The 20,661-nt window shown below is 43.8% G+C and overlaps 2 protein-coding genes across 4 annotated transcripts; one reads left to right on the plus strand and one right to left on the minus strand.

Annotated features, from left to right (window-relative positions):
- Positions 1–37: 37 nt before the first annotated feature.
- Positions 38–12,786, plus strand: LOC103059759 (DNA-directed RNA polymerases I and III subunit RPAC2-like). Of its 3 annotated transcripts, XR_015798093.1 has the most exons (8): positions 38–196; positions 1,259–1,356; positions 2,258–2,334; positions 4,006–4,088; positions 5,069–5,138; positions 5,262–5,352; positions 9,503–10,324; positions 12,561–12,786. XR_015798093.1 is itself a non-coding variant. In XM_088151714.1 (6 exons), the coding sequence occupies exons 1-5, from the start codon at positions 152–154 to the stop codon at positions 5,114–5,116; spliced, it is 351 nt and encodes a 116-aa protein (XP_088007840.1). In that variant the 5' UTR covers positions 38–151; the 3' UTR covers positions 5,117–5,138; positions 12,561–12,786. The 3 variants fall into 3 exon arrangements, 1 of the variants encoding a protein (XP_088007840.1); XR_015798092.1 differs by lacking the exon at positions 9,503–10,324; XM_088151714.1 differs by lacking the exons at positions 5,262–5,352; positions 9,503–10,324.
- Positions 10,705–20,360, minus strand: LOC103060646 (endothelin receptor type B-like). Its single transcript, XM_007436628.4, has 7 exons — positions 19,610–20,360; positions 15,809–15,921; positions 15,192–15,396; positions 14,023–14,172; positions 13,069–13,202; positions 11,442–11,550; positions 10,705–10,848 (listed from the first exon to the last, which is right to left on the minus strand). The coding sequence occupies exons 1-7, from the start codon at positions 20,099–20,101 to the stop codon at positions 10,705–10,707; spliced, it is 1,347 nt and encodes a 448-aa protein (XP_007436690.2). The 5' UTR covers positions 20,102–20,360.
- Between the last annotated feature and the right edge of the window lie 301 nt (positions 20,361–20,661).

A 20,661-nucleotide genomic window follows, 5' to 3' on the forward strand; every position in this document is an offset into this window, starting at 1 on the left:
GCGCCTTGGACGTTTTTAACCCCTTCAGGGCCGAGGCGTTTCCCGCGGCGCTTCTCGTAGCATCCTCCGTTTGAAAGCGAGAGGGGAGCGGATTCCTGACTTGGGAACTACGACTCCCGGCATCCCCTGCGTCCCAGCGCATGCGGGAAAAATGGGGGACGAGGAGGAGAAGCAGCAGCCGCGCGTGTTGCAGATGGTGAGACTGGGCGAGGGGTGAGGGGCGCCGTTCTTAAAAGCTACCTAGCAGGCCGCAATCCAACAGGTGAAGCCTTTTCATCGGCCTAAACCAAATCAGCAACCACCCAGTTATCGTAATCAGCAATGGAAACCGATGCAGAATATTTCTTCTCAGGCGGTGCTGCTGGGACTTTTAAGGGCTAGTGTAGCAGACCGAAATCCACCAGGTGAAGCCTTTTCCTCGGCTTTTAGCCATTCGAAAGCCACCCTAATTAAGCAGCAGCAGCAGCAGCAGCAGCAGCAACCGCTGCAGAATATGAATTGCAGCCCAGGATAAGATTCTTACTCATTTTTTCTGGCTGATCACTCTTACAGTTCACTTGGTACTACTTTTTCATGGAAAAAAGAGGATATGCTTCTTGCAGGGATCCAAATTAAAGTGCCTCTGGCAACTTTTGATGGACTCAGCTTCCCAGGGGAATTCACCACCTTTCCTCTGGCATTGCCTTAACCAAGTGTTGAAATCTGTAAGCACAGCAAGGATGTAGCAAAAGTATTTTTACAGCAGGCATGTCTGTGCAATATCTGTATAATATTTCTGGGTGGCCGTCCCTCCAATGTATATTCTGCCTCCTTCCAAGGCACTCAGAACACCATATATGTTGCTTTCCGCAACTCTCCTCCTGGAGTTAGGTTAATCTGGAATAAATCCAGCCTGGGGGGGGGGTGTTGCAGGCCCCCGGTTTGCTTCAGCTCCACGGTGGGCAAAGAAAAAGAAGCTTTTCTGATGCTTTTCCCAGCCTGGAAATGCAGCCGGTTGTCAGAAGAAGGACACAACACAGCTGCCATCTGTTCATTCTCTATGTTAATGGGGAGAAATAACCAAGCCTTGAAGCCAAAGGATATTACCATAGCTGGGGAATGGATGAATAGAGAGAATAAGTAGCAGAAAGGGCTGGTGCTGCACCTCCTAACACAGGTGTACTGCTCCCAAGACATTTTTACCAAAGAAATAAAAAAGATACCCCACCCTTACCTTCCAGCTCCTGATGAGATTTTATTCCTGTCCTCCTGCCTGCAGGTACGAGCTGAGGGGTCAGACAAGAGCTGTGTCACGTTTGTGCTCCACAATGAGGACCACACCCTTGGCAACTCTCTGAGATACATGATCATGAAAAAGTAAGTAAAGGCTTCTGTTGCCAGGTGGATTCAGCACCAAGGTTTCTCAATAGGATAGGGAAGGGTTTCTGCTTCGAAGACAAGAAGAACAGCTTCAGAGCACACAGGGGCACTCCTATAATACCTCTTTACCACTCAGTAAAGCAGTTGGGCCTTTCCTGGGATTAAGCACAACCACCGTGAAATCACATGAAAATCACATTTGTTTGAGGGGTTGCAGACAAATACGACCTGCGCACACTTTCAGAGCACCTTTTCGCCTCGAATCCAAAGCATTGCTGCACCCCGATCTCATAAATTAGTTGTTGCCGTTTGGAGACAGTGATACGGTTCACACTTCACAGTAAACGGTGGTTTGCTTCACTGCGGTTTGTTAAATAGGTGGATGGGTTCTCCAGTGCACGAAATCGCACAATGGCTTTGTATAATGGGGGTGCAGTGGGACATGCAACTGGGTGTTTATATGAATCTGAATATCTTAATAAAGAGTATTTGGATGAAGTAGGTGATTTGGGACTGGCTCTTACAACTTAACTTAAACATTGCTATGCAGTTGGAGACGGCTGCTCGGCATCTCTACTTCTGAAGAAGAAAGTAACACTGGCTAAAACGGCTTTTGTCAGTTTTACGGCCCCAGCTTAAGTGTCGGTTTGTGGTTACAATTTCACAATGGTTTGGTATTGTCTTTTGTCACTTCAGGCATAACACAAAATCACAGTAAAAAAAAATTTTGGCAGGATATCTGAACAGAAGTGCTTTTGGTTGTCCATCATGCAGCATATACCTGTTTGAGTATTGAGCGTAGAGCCTAGCTTTTCCTAGTGTATAATTTTCATAGCAGCAGACGCACACAGAACATCCTCTCTTCTCCTCCTATAATCTGCTCTTTGTTTCTCTGTAGCCCTGAAGTTGAGTTTTGCGGCTACAGCATTACTCACCCCTCTGAAAGCAAAATCAACTTCCGCGTCCAGACCAGAGGTAAGAGCGCGCAGCTCCATTTCCTGAAGGGCCACAGAATTGGCTTGCCAGCTTCTTGTATCATGAGCAGAAAACTCGTGCCAGCTTTTCTGCTCATGAGCTCCATTGCCCTGGGGAAGATTGTCTTTCCAGAATGATTACACGTCGCCATCCATTTTAGGATAGGGAGGGAGGGAGAGATTCTGAACTAATTCTGCACTAATTAAACCACAGAGCAAGGATTTTGTGCATAAAAGATTTGTGCAGAAAGTGCAGCTTCTGGGCCCTATAAAACTTACCTTCTTTGGCCTCCCAGATTGCAATATGTCAAATGTTTCATCTTTTTTTTTTCTTTTCATTTCTGCAGAGAGGAGGTTAAGAGGCAAAGATGTTGTCTTAAATCTTGCAGAAACTTAAGATACTTAAGACACTCTTCCTTTCTTAAAACCCTTGAATGTCTCCCTCACAAACTGGATCCTTTTCTCCCCCAGGATAGCCTTTGACATGCCATTGGATCTCTGGCATGATTCTTAAGCCAGGAGAAGTTTTGCACCATGACCCAGAATTTAAGATATTGGCTAAGAGACCGAGGAATTGGAAGTGTCCAGTTAAAATCTGGCTTCTGCTATGAACTTGTCTAATGGTCTTGAGCAAGCCATTCTCTCCATCCTGAGATTGTTCCCATCTCTGCCTAGTTTCAGGGAGAATAATACTAAGTACAGAGATTGCTCTAAGAATTGTAGCTACAAAGTGTGTATGAAATGGCTGATGTGGGTCTCCCGGGCTGTGTGGCCGTGTTCTGGAAGTTTTGGTTCCTAAATATTTGGTTCCCATAAATACCCACAAAGGGTCACATCATCCTGGGCACAGAGAGAACCGCTCCTGTCCATGCTCCTGTCCTCTGAAGAGGCCGGTCACAGATGCTGGCAAAACGTTAGGAACCAAAACTTCCAGAACATGGCCACACAGCTCAGAAGACCCACATCAGCCATCGTATTCTGGGCGTGAAAGCCTTCGACCTTACATTGTGTATGAAACGGTTTGGATCTTCAGATGCTACACAGATAATAAGTATGCAGCCTGCTTTAGATAACTTGGTTGTTTGCCTTTGATGGCCAAGAATTGCATGCAAACATAAATGCAGAATATATAGGCAGCAGTATATATAGAATATATATATATATAAACAAACAAATATAAATAAACAAATAAAAAAATATTTAAAGGGTATATGCAGAATATATGGGCAGCAGCAGGGGAGGTCAAAAGGCCAGATCACCATCAAGGCACAAGTACAAAGGGGCGCGTTTTGGTTGGCACTGCCATGGCTGCCATCTTGACTTTTTGGACTTCCCTTCTGCAGACTGCCACTGCAAACAGGCCAGGAAATCAGCTGGTGGGGGAGGCAGAGGGCTCAGCTCCTTCTTGGTCTTCCATGCTAATGGCAGAAGGGGGTTAATAAAAATGCAGCATAATAATTACTGTTCACATCACTCACTGACAAGGGGAAATACAGGAACTGGAAGATAAATGATTTTTATCCTATTAGGGCTCCAGGGGATTATATAGTTTTTAGCATTTTATGACTTTGATCATCGTATTGATGTGAGCTACGTACTTAGACTCTGGTGATGTGAGCAGTGTTCAAATACTATAAAATAAATAAAACTGACCTATTGTCTGATCACCCAGGGGGCCTACCTGCGGTGGAGGCGTTCCAGAAGGGACTGGAGGACCTTATGGGTGTCTGCCAGCATGTACTTAGCACATTCAAGGTGGGTCAGAGCGGTTTGCCCAGCAGAGCAGCATGTAACATGTTAGGGAAAGGAAAGATAGAAGGCTGCAGATGAAACTAAGTCAGACCAACAGTTTTGAAGCTAAATGGCACAGGGAGTAAGAAACCTGACATAGAACACCTTGAAAACCCAAACTCTTCATTGGACAGCGATGCCTAGGGGGGTCGTCAACATCGGCAAGGTGGTGCATCATGATATATAAGCAGGCACGGATTCAGGTCTTCACAAAGGCTGGGCTTACAGTGCAATCCTCCATCCACCATCTTGCTGCCTCCCTGCAGATTCACTCCTGTTGGATACCATGAAAGGGCAGTGCTCCTTTGATCTAAGGGGTGGCTGTCATATCTAAGCCAGTACAGGAAGTGGGACCCTCTTTCCAGCAGTTGGTCTCCCAATCTTCTTCATCCCAGACGCTTGTAGTGCTATCTTTCTGACAGGGTTTGGATCTGGAACAGGGAACTGTGTCGAAAGGTGGATCAGAATGAGGGAAGCAGTGCTGTGGAATCACAGTGCAAGCCCCGCCCCTTATTGCACGCATCATGATGTTGCACACATGTACAAAAGGGGCAGGGCTTGGAATGTGATGTCGTTTTGGTCATTGTGACGAAAGCCTGCCAAATGCCCCTGGAAGAGCCTGGATGCCATTCTAAGGAGGAGATCTTAAGAAACCAATTATTTGTGGCCATTTTCGGGCTCGGATGGTGTACAAGCAGAAATCCATTAATAAAGGGACTGGTCTAACTGACTTTTGATGTACTGCCTGTCTCTGATTCTGTAACTCAGGGTTCCTCAACCTCAGCAACTTTAAGATGGGTGGACTTCAACTCCCAGAATTCCCCAGCCAGCCATGCTGGCTGGGGAATTCTGGGAGTTGAAGTCCACCCATCTTAAAGTTGCTGAGGTTGAGGAACCCTGCTGTAACCCAAAAGGTCAGGATCTTTGCTTACTTTTTATTGTAGGCAAGCGTAGAAGAATACAAGACCAAGAACGACGAGACTATGGAATAGCACGGCGACACCAACGTAATGGGTAAACCTCTGCACAGAGTAACTGGTTTGGGGACTATGACTTATTAAAAGACATTTTATTTTTTAAAAGATCTCCAGAGGCTTTTCTAATATCTGCATGATGGAATCCTCATTCTCCATTTAGGTTTTAACACATCTGTCGCCAGGGAGTGACAAGAATGCTGTGTTAATACTGCCAGCCTTTTATCAGTGGTGGTCACTATTCAAGGGCGCAGGTTTGTGATTGACCCAAAATATATATTTTCGTTTGACTGTACAACTGAATTTGAAATCTCTTTTTAAAGCTATCAGAATAGCCGAGTATGATGTTCTTCCCCAAAGTCATCGGGGACTAAGGCGTGTGATGGTTTTACCTGACCATGATACTAATAAAACGGTATCTGAAGGACATACAGTTGGGGAAGGCTGGAATTTTGTGGACAGTGGGGACATCAGAGACCATGGGAATGATAGCTCCATTCTCTGCTGCCCTGGTCAGACTGCACCTGAAACACTGTGTCCTGTTTTGGTTGCCACAATACAAGAAGGATGCTGAGGAACTGGAGAATGTGTAGAGAAGGGCAAAAACGGTGAAAGGGGCAATCCTATGAAGAACAATTCAAAGAACTGGGCACGTTTAGCCTAAGGAAGAGAAGGCAAAGATGAGACATGATAGCATCGTCCAACTCGTGAAGGGCTGTCACTATGATGGAATGGAATTATGAAGGCCAGACTCGGGGAGAAAAACATTTTCTTTCATCTCCTGAGGCGAGAGGGAGAGATAAGAGGATGAGACTGGCACCTCCCTGAGGAATTCACAGTGTTGTGGCTGGCATTACTTGGGAACTGGGGTTTCAGTCTGGGAAGATTCTTGCTAGAGGTTGTAGCTAATAAACATTGCTGGACTGAATTTACATGGTCTCTTGGAGTTCCTTGGCTAGGCCTGACATCAGTCTTCCCAGACTGAAACCCCAGCTCCCAAGTAATACCAGCCACAACATTGTTAATTCCTCAGGGAGGTGCCAGTCTCATCCTCTTATCTCTCCCTCTCACCTCAGGAGATGAAAGAAAATGTTTTTCTCCCCGAGTCTGGCCTTCATAATTCCATTCCATCACAGTGACAGGGAAGAGGGTGTGGATATATTTTCCATTGTGCCCGAGGGTAGGACAAGAACCAGTGGGTGGAAGCTCTACAGAGAGACCCAAACTTGAAATAAGGAGGGATTTCCTGACTGTGAAAGCTATTAGGCAGAGGAACAGCCTGCCTCTTGGAGTTGTGGATGCCCCATCACTGGAGGTTTTCAAGCAAAGGTTGGACGGCCGTTGGTCTGGGATGGTGAGAGGATTCCTGCTCTGGACAGGGGGTTGGACTAGAAGACCACCGAGTTCCCTTTCAGCCCTATGATCCTGTGTCTAAATACAGGTAGTCCTCATTTAGCAACCGTTCGCAGTTACGACAGTGATAAAAAGATAACTTTGCCACCAGTCCTCATGTTGATGACTTTCGCAGGTCTGTAAAGCAAAGGAAAGCTGAAGTAAGGTCATAAGCAGAGTCACGGTTTCACTTAGCGATCGCTTCGCTTAATGACCAAGTTGCCGGTCCCAGTTGTGGTCACTGAGGACTACCTGTAGTCAAAAGAAGTCAAGCTTGGCTGAGCATAGGCCTAACTTTTGTTGCAGATGCTGGAAACATTGGAATATTTTTAATTGTAGGGGCACTTCTTTCTGCCACCAGGTCATAAGAAAATGTCTTGGGCTTTGAATAAAATTGGCAGAGGGGTTGGACGAAGACGACGAGGGTCCCTTTCAGCCCTCTGATTCTGTAATTCGTGAAATTGTCTCATAGGATATTGCATTTTCCAGAGGCTCATGTGAGACCGATAAATTAGAAGCATTATCTATTTAGCATTTGTCTAAAGCTTTGCCTCGATTCAGAGTGCTTTCAGTCTTTCCTTGGTGAGGATCTTGGGTTCGCATTGAATTAAGATAATACAGGGTTTTCCATGCTACTGTGTACAACTGAACGAAAATCTTTCAGTCCCTTTACAGCAAGGCAGTTCCCCCAAAAGGTTTAGATGCTGTTGCAAATTTTGTTCTTTCAAGGCTGTGGATAGCTGTCTCTTATATATTGATCATATCACTTCAGCTATAATTGTAGACCTGAGATCTATTAATAATCACTAATATTTGTACCTTTTTAACCAGTATTTTATCCAGAGAAAAATTGCAATGCAATATTATTTTAATCCAAATTAAACACACTTACATTAAGGTTTACATAGACTGTTAGAAAATCCTAAATCATAATACATGGAGTATATTACAAACCCTTCAGAGGCTACTTGAGTTCCAAAAAAAAAAAGCTCAGAAGCGATCAGCTGGAGATTTAGGAATGTTCTGGATCCAAAATTCAATCTCTCATAAATCATCTTTCCAAATTAAATTAGAGGCCTGGATTGTTAGCATAGACTTCACAGGTGTCGCCTATGCTTGGTGGGAATTCTAGAAGTTGACATCTGGAAAGGGTCAGGTTGTGGAAACAGTCTAGTAGAGGCCTAAAGCTCATTTAGCACTATGAGGTTTATCCTGAAGGAAAGACATTGAACTTGATGGAGCTGTTCCCAGTAAATGGATCTAGAATTATAATCTCAGTCTTTATCAGCAGAATATTTAATTCTCTTCCTAATGCAGAGTTTCTCAACCTGAGCAACTTGAAGACGTGTGGACTTCAACTCCTAGGATTCCCCAGCCAGCCATGCTGGCTGGGGAATCCTAGGAGTTGAAGTCCACACGTCTTCAAGTTGCCCAGGTTGAGAAACACTGTCCTAATATGAGGAACGAAATGAGAGCAAAGCTGCCTGTATAAAAGGGATGGGGGTGAGGGAGAGAGATAGATGTGCAGTAGAACAATGCACATCTTGGGTGATTTCAGCTCATAGGTTGGAAACATACTAAAATGTGTGCACTAAGGGGACAGGGCATACATGCATACATATATACATGCTTCTGGAGTAGTAAAAGGGAGGGATTCTGTAAAACGTGCAGTGTTTCTTTCGGGATTCATGACACTAAAGAGTAATATTTGGTGGCAACTTTTGAAAGGTCTTCCAAAGTCACATGCAGATTATCAGTTTTTGCTCCCCTGCCTTGATAGGAGAAAAGGGAGTTTTGGGTTGTGTATTTTTCTTAACATGTGTACCACTCTACCCTAATGGTGCTTGCTGGCTCCATTTTTTCAATGTGGCTGGCTTGAGATAGGATTGTGGAAACAATGAGTGAAGACCCAGAATGGAACAATGGTCAAGGTACAGGATGTAACCAGTCCAAGTCATCCAAAGCCCTCGAACTTAGTTCAGTAATTTCATTTCAATACACGCACATTCTGCCTCTCAGGCTTCCAAGATCTTGGCAGAATTACCCGACATAACATACATGGACTGCCATGTGACAAGAAACTTGCTTTTCAGAAAGAAAGTTAAGCTTTCTGAGATCTTTGTTCTACATTTCATTTTTCCACCATTGACAGAACAGCAGTGGCTCCCTCCCCAAAGATTGCAAGTTACTCTCGTATATACATAGGAGTTACATTTCCTAACCACATAACATTAAGCAAAAGTCACCTGTGGTTAAGAAGTGGTTTGAACAAGGACTAAAATAGTCTCTACTTTGAAGCCCTTGGTCATGCTAGCTGGGAATATCGGACATCTGGAAGGCTCCAAGCTAGGGAAGGAAGTCTATGATCAGAAATGCCCTTATGAAGAATGGGAAAAAGGACATATAATACATTGATAATATGTAGTAGAGGCCAGGAGACCCCAATGACTGCTTGGATTTTAGCATTAACAAACAGGATCCTACAAAATAATGCATTACGAAATAAAGTCAACAATCTTATGGAATGCTAATTGAGAAGGAAACCTACTGAAAGAATTTCACCAACCACCACACAGGAGCAACTGAGATTCTGCCTGGATGCCCTCTCCTAGAGACTTAATAAAGCCCTAATCCTTACTCTATCTGTGTCAAGGACTCTTCCCAGGTAAAATGCTGATAGGGAAAGCCATATGCTCCTAAAGGCATACCTCCTTCTCAAACAGGGCTTTTGTTTGGATTTGCTGTCATCCTTGTTCTTGCTAGGTTCATGCAACATGTCGGAAAGCTGTTGTGGCTCACTATGATGGATAATTTATGTTGTTAGTTTATGGCTTTGTTAACTTGGATTCTAGTCAACCATGGTTCCACCAACAATTAGTGAGTTGGGCATCCAGTTGGATCATATGAGATTAGCCCCAAGCTCTTCAGCTTCTTGGGTGATGCGTTCTTCTAGGATATCTCAAGTTTATTAACCTCTATAACAATGAAGTACAGTTCCAGTATTTCTTGTAGAGTCTATTTCCTGACATGACCTACTTGGATTGGACTGTCATCAATCTGGAAAGCCAGAGAGAGTTTCTCTCTCCCCCCCTTCTTATAGCATAGAGAGTCAAGGTAGGCAATCTTGAGTTTCATTCTCACTCACTCCTGTTTTTCTGGGTTAAGCTGATGCTTTTGTAACAGCTGTTGCATACCTTCTTCAAGGCTATTCTCCAGACACCTCTACACCCAATGATCATTCTACTCTGCCATTATTGGTATTACATCACATTTATATCCCACTTTTCCTCTAGGATCTTAAAGCACCTGCTATGGGTCTTCCCATGTTTTATCCCCACTACAAGAACCGTGTGAGGTAGGCTAAGCAGAGAGAGAAGTACTTGGCCTAAAATCACCCAGTGAGCTCCAGGGTTGACTGGGAATTTCAAACTAAGTCTTATTGGTCTTCAGCTTCATCACAAGAATACGTTATGACATTGTCCAACTACATCGTGGGCATTCACTGGGAAGGAAGGGAATGGATGATGTGATTAAATGTTGCAACATTGCACAAAAAAGATCACTTACATATTTATGCCAGACTTTGGGACGCAAGTTTGCATTAAGGTGTTACTGTGTGCATACTGTCATTTTGATGTAATCTCAGTTGCAGATGAACTATGAATTGCACTGCACTTTCTTGGAAAGGAAAATGGGTAGTCCAAGAGATTCCATCTTCCTACCTACTTAAAGGTATAAAGCGTAGCTTAATAGGAAATCACATTTTATGATCCTGAAGCCTGGATGATGTGACTATGACAAGCAATGCTCATTGGGAATAGCACCATTTTTCAGGTATGGGTCAACCCCTACCCTTTTCTGTTTTCTCCTGCCCAGTATCACCCCCTAGCTGCTTCTGCTTGGTGATGCAAGGCAGAAGAGTCTGGATCATGCCCATTCTTATGGTCCTAAACAAATTTTTATTCCATAAGGAGGAATAAGTAAGGAAGAGGAGAAGGTGATCATTAAAAGATCAAAAAGAGGAAAAATAGAAGAGGAAAACAACATTTAGCAAGGATTTTTAAAGGATTGTGTCTGAAGTCAGATGATTGAGACCTCCTGCCCCTAGGGAAGAAAGGTGAATTCAAGAGGAATACCCCAAACCAAAGTCCCAGCATCCAAGATGTCTGTCTCAGAATTCCAATGAAATGTCTTCATCTTGTTTCTTCCTGGATCTAAGATGAACTGCACTTGTTACTAAGATGAGAGCTGCTCCTGTCGAGTTCCTGCCCATTGGCTTTCCATTTCCCCACGGAGCCCTTATCATCTGTTGGTAGGATGCTAAGTGCTGGCCGTTGGCACCAGCAACAAAGACAGGACTAGGAGACACAAAGCAGAGATCAAAGTCATTTAGAGCAGGAGTGGAGAGACTGCAGGCTTCTGAGCACTGCTGGTTCCTCCGACTTTACCCAGTACTGGAGGAGGATAAGTAGAGATTGACAGGTCACAGACATGGTCATGAACTTTGTCTCATCCTTCCTGGCTCAGAATGGGCTAAGAAGTCACTAGTTGTAGCTCTGCCTTCACACTCTCTGTCAATCTTGTGAATCAGGTAGGGTGGCAGTAACCACAGCTAGCCCAATTCTGCTTGCTGGTGGTAAAGGAGAAGGGTCTGTGTTCTCCCCACCATAATAGATGGTTTGCTGCTGCTTACAAACCATCTAATTTTCATTTGAGCCTCTGCTAAGTGGAGTTGGAGGCAAAAAGGATTACGGACATAGAACTGAGGAGCAAACTGCATCCATTCCAAGAGTAGGACAGGGATTTCTTGAGAGAAGGAGAAGTGATCATAGAAGGGAGAAGTAATAATAACAAACTGTTCCTCTCTATTTTTACTGATCCTGATTGGGCTGCCTCACTTCATGTCCTCCCTCTTTCCCATCACATGGCATCTTTTCATCAACTCTCTTACCTGAAAGCAGTTCTTAAATTTCCGACTGACAAAATAGAGAGCCACAGGGTTGATGCAGGAATTGAGAGAGGCCATGTTGATGCCAAAGTAATCCATTACCAGAAGGAAACTGGATGGGAAAAGAAAGGAAAGACCCATCATGTAGAATGTTAAGGTGAAGTAAGGTAACACCTCCTTCAAAGAGAAGGTCAACTCTTGATGACTCCAGAGGCATATCGAGCAGTTTTCCTGCCAATGCTATGGAAGAGGTTGCCACTGCTTTCCCATCTTCTGGGATGTTCTTTCAACTTCCCAGCCTGGTCTATAGCCTTCCATACTTTATCCTATTGGAGTACTAACTAGAACGTAACCTGATTAGCTTTCTGTATCAGGAGAGCTGAGGTCAAAATATCAGGGAAGGTACAACCTGTTTCTGTTCTTTGACAATTCTTTCAGTTCAAGTCATCCAGACAGTCATCCAGACAGTCACTCATGCCCTGGTCACCTCATGGTTTGACTACTGCAAGGCATTCTCCATGGGGCTGCCCTTGAAGACCACCTGGAAGCTTCAACTGGTTCAGAATACAGTGGCATGGCCAATTATGGGCATGCCTCAGTATGCCCATGTAACACCTCTGCTTCACAAGCTGCACTGGTTGCCAGCTTGCTTCCAGGTACAATTCAAGGTGCTGGTTGTTACCTATAAAACCCTATATGGCATAGGGCCTGAATTCTTGAGGGACCTCCTGTCTCCCATAGTATCTGCCCAGCTAATTTGATCTTGCAGGATTGGTGCACTCTGGGACCCTTCAATTAAACAATGCCATCTATTAGGACCCTGGAAGTGTGCCTTCTCTGTAGCAATGCCTGCCCTCTGGAATGAGGTTTCCCCCAAAGATCCAGATGACCCCACCCTCTGTTGTTTAGAAGGGCCTTGAAGACCTGGCTGTTTGCTTTGTTGAGGGAGAGTGAAGCCCCTTTACTTCATTCCTGTCTGGTTTGTCATTCTCACCATCTTCCATTTTTTACTGGTCATTATTGCATTTCTCTTGTTGTAGTTGTTGTGAACACCCAGAGTCATGGGGAGTGAGGTGGCATACAAATCTGATAAATTAAATCAATCCTATGCTTATCTTGCAGAAGGGGCTTGCTGATATAGAGCAGAATACCTTTGTGAAACGTTCTTGGACATATGACCTAAATGGTGATCGGTACTAAATCTCCTGCATTGCATGGGACTGCCCTGTGTCCTGATGATGCCAGTTCTCATAAAGCCCAGCCCAGAAGCTTCCATCATCAAAGCAATAGTTAAATCAGCCTGAAGACCTTATATCTTGGGGAAAATCCATTAAACTCTTGGAAGTGATTTGTACCATGTGTCCTTAGATGTTTATCCCTCCTTTACAGCCCCGCATCAAGGCTTTATATTGCATTTATCCAAGAAATGGCTGTCTTGTTTGCAGTTTTATGGAGATTTCTCATGGATGTAGTCCTGAAGGTCCCAGCTAGGTGGGGTAGACATAATTCAATCAATATATTAAAAAAAATAAATAAAGTGAAGAGACTAATTGTGGAAACAGCTTTTTTTGCCCCGGGGTACTTAAAGTCTCAACCATCACCATACGGCTTTTCTGCATATTGATCTCACCTAAGCAGCTCGCATCTATCAGCATCTTGTGGGTTATAGATGGTTTTCTTGAGGATCCTGCTGAGATGGAGAGGAAGCCAGCAGAGGGCAAAGATTACCACCAGACAGAACACTGTCTTGGCCACTTCCCGGCGCTGGAAAACACACATGCGATCATTGGAATGAATAGGAGAAGATTAGAAAAATATGGGCAATTCTCTTGTATGTCATTCCATCCTGTCCACTCCATTGTTTAGATCAGGCCTTATGAGTCTCTGCCTTTTCCTGTCTCCCATCTATTTCTCTTTTATTATTTTAGATATGTTTTATCTATTTGTGTTCTGCCCAGAGTGAGATGGGTGGAGACTAAATTTGAAATATAATAAATAAATACATACGTCTTTTAAATAAAAAAAATAAGTAAATAAGATTGCCCTCACAATCTTGAATATAAAATTAAACACAAAGAAGAGGCAAATATTTCTTCATGCAGAAGAAATGTAATCAACCAGTAGAGTAATGGCCACAAGATGTGTGGTTGGCTGCTAATATAGATGGCCTCCAAAGGGAGCTGGACAAATTCATGAAGTTCATGTCTATCAATGGCTACTAACCTTGGTGACCTCCAGACACTGAATCCATCCACCTTCCTCTACTGCCCACCCTAGCCAGTAATTATGATTTGACTTTCCAGACTTGGCTGGAATAATAGGCTAGATACCTACTGCACTTTTTGGAACATAGAAGATCAGCAAATTGTCAAAGAAAGAGGTGCATTAATTCCTTAGCTATGTTGCACTTCCAGGGGCAGGACCAAGGACAGCTTCAACCAACGCACATCATTCCACCATCATGGAAATGGACAATTATGGAAAAGTGGCAAGAAATAGAATTGATAAGGTAGGAAACTTCCCCAAACCATGGGTTTAGCCCAAGATGAAGGTCATCTCCTCAGTCTTATCTGGGGGACCTCACCCGCTTCATGTGATCATTGAGGGCCAGTCTCATGCCATTGCTCTTGCTCAACATCTCGCAGGACATGAGGGAATAGAAGACCCCTGTGCAGGCCAAAGGCAAGCAGAAGTAGAATCCAAAGAGCCACCAGTCTTTCACGTCCTTGTAAAACTGTGGACGGAAGGAAGGAAAGAAAGAAACAGCTTCAAGGAATCTGTGAGCGATGCACCACCAAGCTTGCTCATGTGCAGAGACTGGGAACCTGCACTGTGCTAAGCAAAAGTGTGGTTGTTTGAGTTCTACTGTTGTGTGAAGCAGCCAGCTTTGGCTTTTTAAAGAAACCATAGCTAAACAATCCATAGATTAGTCTGATGTGTGAACTCAGCCTTTCTTTGATGATAATATGCATTTGCCACCAAATGTCAGACCACCGCAAGCTCTCCCCTGCAGGGTATTCACACAGTCTAACTCAGAGTAAAGGAAGATGGGCTTGTTCTAGAGTCCGTTTTAGTGCTCTTCCTTCTGCATTATTGGTGGGTAGATTTCACAAGACTCCTTATCCTCAGAGACTTTGCCCTTGGGGCTCTAGGGAGGTAGAAGCCCTTGTCCATATCTTTCTATGGTGTCCCTTATATTTTCAAATTTGAGGGTCATACAGGTACATTTTATGTTCATTAATTTTTAAGAGATGTGAGCTGTTCATTCACATTCTGGGTTACAAAATACATTTACCAAGCCATGCCTCTGTGCAAAGCTTTGGCTTAGATGTATTGTTTTATTGTCTTATGATTCGTTTTCCTTTCTGGTAACAGGTTTTCTACAACAATCTCCCTCCCTCCCTCCCTCCCTCCCTCCCTCCCTTCCTTCCCGTGCCTACTCTAAGCTAGTGCCTTCCATATATGGTGAGATTACAACTCCCAGACTTCCCAGCCAGTCCTGGTGAGAAGTAGTCCCAATACAGTTAGGGAGCACCAGAATGGAGGAGACTGACAAGTAAGACATTGGCTGGAATGAGGGATATACAGAGTGAGATCAAGTTTCCAGACAATCCTTGTGTCCTTCAGCTACTCCCAACTAGCCAGAGGAAAAGGGCCTGTACCTTCAAAGCAGGAAGAGATATACATTTGATGCTAAGCCTACTGGTTGTTCAGCTTCTCTGTTTCCTAGCACCACCAAAGGAGAGAACGCACCATCATAAAACTGGATTTTTGCTCCGGGGCCAGCAAGCAAACCCAGTGAATCTGTTCACGGTAATTCAGTTTCACCAAGTCAAAAGCAATGGCTTCGGGGATAGCCAGGATGATGGCCAGTGCCCAAATGAAAGTCACTTCCACTGCCTTCCACATGGGGATCCCGATGCCTTGGATCCGACTCCAGGAAGCCACAGCTCGGTACCTACATGAGAAACAAAGGAGTTGCTCTTTGCAGATTCCTACCTAAGAGATTAAGGCAACATTGAAAAATAAGTGGTAGCCAGCAACCAGGTTTATAATCGGGCAGTTACATATGGGATGCTCAGCAAGGAGAATTTCAAAATCCCTTTGGGCTCGAATACACATTGCATGTGCTGACATGGTGCATTCAACTCTTCCAAACCCTTGTAGAACAGGTGGGTTCATGAGCTGCATCCCCTTTCACGTAGGCAAGATGGAGTACCTTGTATAGAGGGGAGGTTCGTAGAGCCAATCAGAAATATAGAAAAACCAGGCAGAGCTTTGATTGCACCATCATGGCCACCCGGTTGACTTTTTTGACCGAGAAGGTGATGAGTCAGGCTGAACGAGAAATGCTCCAAAGGGCTTATTACCTGTCTATACTGAGCGCACAAAGGCTGAGGACGGTAATGCCTACAGAGGCCTTCTGTATGAATGGCACCAGTTTACACACCTGTACACCAAAAGGCCAATCTTCTGCAAGAAGCTGTGAAGAAGGAAAAAAAAAGGAAAGAAATCATCATGATTTGTCCATGATGGAAGATTCTTGGGAGAATGTGGGGGTATTTGTGTAACAGAGAGGGTTCAGACAAATTAGGCATTTAGAAGCTATTGTCCCTCCAGAATCATCACCATCTTTTCAAATGCACCCCCGATTCCCAGCATCTCTGGCTGGTTAAGCTTCCTTGCTTTATATTTTTATTTAGACTCTGTATATCAGCTAGCTCTGCATGATACAATAAAAACAATCACAAAACCACATAATTAAAAAAAGACGTATTTTAAGAACTCTTAAGAACAAGAAAAGTGGGAACTTAACATCAACATGTCAGGCTTTCCTGAGAATGGAACTAAGAAAGCTAGGAACGAAGTCTTTTTTGAAATTCAGGAATGGCTGACAGTCAGTGGAGAGTCACTTGGCAGGTAGGAGAGCTGCTAGAGAATGTACTGTACACCCACTTCAGATTTAATGAGCTGCTTTTCTGCACATGCCTACATGTAATAAAGCTTGAGCCTTTCCTTTCTTAAGATCGCTTGAGAATGGTGATTGCATGTTTACATTCTCTGCATTTTTGGACTATCTCCTGATACAAACAGAAGCCAGGCAAAAATACTAAAACATGAACAAGACTGAGTGATTGAATCTACTTTTAGCCCCCTCCAGTAAAGGCTTGCTTCAACTCCAGGAACGATTCGTTCCTTAGCATTTGTCCCTCCATAGAGAAAGTACAATTGATCGTAGAGTTCACACGCATCCACGGTGGGACCCATAATGAATGTCCAGGGATGGCACAAGAATGTGGGGTGGATTGTACAAAAATATGAAATCCTATCAGTAGTTTGGACCTATGCCCTGTAAGAATTATACACCACTGTGAACACCTTGACCTAGGCTGAAATGGCAGCTAGTATGTGAGTAAAATAAGTCTCTTTCAAGTTGAGTTTAACTCCTGGTGACTTTATGGACACATCCACACCGTTTTCTTGGCAGCGGTGCAGAAGTGGTTTGCCCCTGCCTTCTGGGATAGCTTTTTGACTTCCCCAGTCTAACCCAAAACACAAACTTGGGTGTCCCAAGGATGGCACATATAACACTTTTGCTGCGGGAGCTGCATTGGGTCCCAGTTTGCTACCAGATCCAATTCAAGGTGTTGGTTATTACCTTTAAAGCCCTACATGGCATGGGTCTAGGCTACCTGAGGGATCCTCGTCCCCACTACATTGACCTGTCCCATCCATTCAGGCAGATGTTACGGACCCCATCAGCAAGAAAATGCCAGCTGGCGGGGCCCAGGAGGAGAGTGTTCTCTGCCATTGTCCCCACCCTTTGGAATATTCTCCCCCCAGAGGTGTGGCAGGCCCCTACACTCCCAGCTGTCCAGGAAGAACTGAATAGCGGTAAATATGTGTAGCTCAGGGTTGAACTGTGGAGTCCTTGGGGTTCTCTGAGCTTGGTTCTTCAGTGCTGAAGATGTTACCTAGCCAGGTAATGAAACATTTGCAAAAAAGGACGAAGCTCAGAGAACTCCAAGGACTCCAAAGGACTGAATACCTGGCTCTGCCAGCTTGCGTGGGGCAAGAAGAGCTTTAACCAACCCTGGGGGTGGCTGGCGTCCTGATGACACTCCCCAAGCCTCATCATTTCTCGCTACCGTCACTTCTTGGAAGATATTTATTATTTATTTAGGACTAATTGTTATATTGTATTTTTAATTAATATTGATATTTTCTGTAAACCGCCCAGAGTTGTTTTGTAATGAGATGGGCAGTGACAAATTTGATAAACAAACAAACAAATAAATAAATTACAAAACCCTAGTGGAAAATAATACTGGCCCCACTTTCTCCTGCCTTTCCACCTGCTCTGGGTTGGTCACTCTTGCATCTTGCTCCTACTGACCTTTTGGGAGCAGCTCTCTGTCTAATAGAAGAATACCAATTAAGATTGATAGCCAAAGATTGCCCATCCTGGGTTAGACAATACTATGCTACATTGACCAGTTAGGTATAAGCAATCTCTAGGTGCCTAAGTCATCAATGGGTTGGGTGTTCTCCAGCTTTTCCCCACCTCTTCACCTCCTCTTAGGTGGAAAGTATTCTCCCAACCTAATTAAAACTGGAAAGAGCAGGATTATTGGACATGAATGCATGGCTTTGAAATGAATTGCTGCAAATGATTGTAAGTACACTATAATTGTATAAATGATTGTAAGTATTCTGTATCATGGGGTTTGTGAAGATGGAATAATTGGAATAGTGAACATGGAATAACTGACTCCTATTTTCTTCAACCATTCCTTATTCTGCACCTCCTTTTAAAATATTTAAAACTGTTTCTGTTGGATTTTCTTTATATAGAGAGAGCAAAGATGCTAGAGAAATGTCCAAATTCAGTAAAACACTAATTACTGCTGCAAGGCTAAATTCAGGCAGAAGGTGAGATGGATGGCAATTCCTTGGGATGTCCAAGGGATCTTAAAGTACTTGGAACCCATACATCCTCCACAAGGAGCTATCCGGACTGAACTAAATTGGTCCTTCTATGAACTCCAGCCACTGTGGGGCATATCTAGACAGACACCAGGTTGGAGAAGATTACTCCAAATATACAACTTTTTTGAGTCCTTGCCAATATGACTTCTGAGGAGATGACTATGTAAAAATCCAGAAAACAGAAAAGTCTGAGAGGGAGGGGTACATGAAACAATTATATTTCACAGATATTTTGGCCTGGAGACCTCCTACTTAAGTCTAATTTTTCTGCCTTTATGACATGTGATCAACTTTTGGCTCTTGAGCTACACAACAATAACTCTACTGGGTTTTTTTTTTACTGCAATGCAGTGCAGTGAAGTGGGAGAAAAATAATAGTAGGATATATGTTCCATGTTTCCACTCTGTTGTTACCACTGAACTTTCAGAATTCTCCTTATTCTCCCATATCCATGTATTCTGGTCATTGCAGTGGCTAGTGGATTACATTCCTTCGGGTGACCGGAGCAGAATGTTTTGAATAATCTACCAGAGGAGTATTCTCAGCATGTAGAAATCCCACCCTACCTCAAGTGACAGAAGTTGGATGGCCAGTTCTCTGACAAAGACCTTTGGCATCACTACTATTCAGAGCCCTTTTTGACTGGAGAGATCAGGGATCAAATCTGGAATTTCCTGCAGTTAATTGTCAGCCTTCCCAGGTAGACCAGACAGGAAACATGACCAGGTGAGCTAATTCTACTTTATTGTAACACTACATTAACAGAATCTTGCAAGTCTGAAAGTACAAATCTCCCGCTGTCTCCTTTACAACTAGGGAGAGTGCCTTCTGAGCCTCTTGCCCTACCCATTATCCAGCTGTGGGCTATGCTGTCTCTTATCTGATTGTTCCCTAGGCAGCATTTCTTGGCCCAGTCTCCCGAAGTCTTTCCCGCATACCATTACAGTAATACATGTACCACTTTCTATGGACTCTTCTTGGTTGCGTCCCAGGCAGATGCATCTTTTTAGATCATGCATGGACTACCATTATCAACCTTATATTTGAGCATCTGTTTACTTCATCTCACCGATCAATAAAGTAAAGCCTGATTTGAAAGAAAGGGTATCATAGCAATGTGATAAACCCACTCTAAAAGCAACGGTAAGTTAGAAAGGTGATGAATAAAATAAATAAATACCTTATACACATTAATGGGCAAAGCAATGAGGATGTAGAAAAGGTCTCCAAGAGCAAGGCTGGCGATGAGGACATTGGGTCCGTTTCTCATGCACTTATTCTTATAGATGATCCTTAGCAGTGTGGAATTTCCAATTATCCCCACTATGAAGATAGTACAAGAGACAAATGTGTTGATGTATTTGAAGGCTTCCCGGATTTCTGTTGGCTTAGTACACATGACCGCTGGTGGAGCCTGTGTGATGGAATCCCCAGGAAAGTCTTTTGACTTGTTGGAGGGGACTATAAGATCTGGGAAGACGCCTGCCTGAAGGATTCTGTAAGTTTGATCTTGCCCCAGACTCTCCAAAGGGATGGTGCTGTCTTTGAAGCTGTTGGCCGTCTGGCTGGAGACACCCAAGATGAGGCAGGAGGCCAACACCAGTGCAGTGAGAAGGCTACCCATGGGGAAGCCAAGGTCAAAGACCCACACCATTTTGTGTGTGTTAAGCATTATGGTGCTAAAGGTGTCATCTGCAGATGGAAGACACTGACAAGGAATCTGGATAACAAGGACGAAGAGAAAAAAGTGATGTTAATATAATCAATATCTTCATGATTCTCCTTCCATATGATTATTGTTCATAGAGGATAAGGGTAGGCAACCCACAGCCTATGGGTCTTATATACCTCCTGGTGCTTTGGGTGGATTCCAGAGCCCTTTCTACCATTGCCATAGAAATTTGCCAGTAAAATAGATGAATTAAACCCTAGGGATGCAGATAAGAAAGAAAAAGTTATCTGCCTCTGTAATTTCCATGAGGACTAGAAGTAAACCCCAAACCCAGAATCTGTAATGTTCAAAATTAAAAGGAAAATGTTATAATTGATAGATGGCAAGGTGATGTTTAAGGTTCCTGGGGCAAATAGAAGGGTGTGCATGGACACTTTTACAAGTGTCATTTCCTCCTCTTGATAGACCTCTGTGGTTCTACTGATGGAAACTACATATGATCTGGGGAAGAACTAAGGTCCTTCCTTCAATGCCATCAGGAGCACTTGTTATACCAGTGA

Source organism: Python bivittatus, unplaced genomic scaffold, assembly GCF_059951505.1.
Source record: "Python bivittatus isolate LINGU-HERP-01145 unplaced genomic scaffold, Pbiv_v1 ctg000670_np1212, whole genome shotgun sequence".
Lineage (NCBI taxonomy): Eukaryota > Metazoa > Chordata > Lepidosauria > Squamata > Pythonidae > Python > Python bivittatus.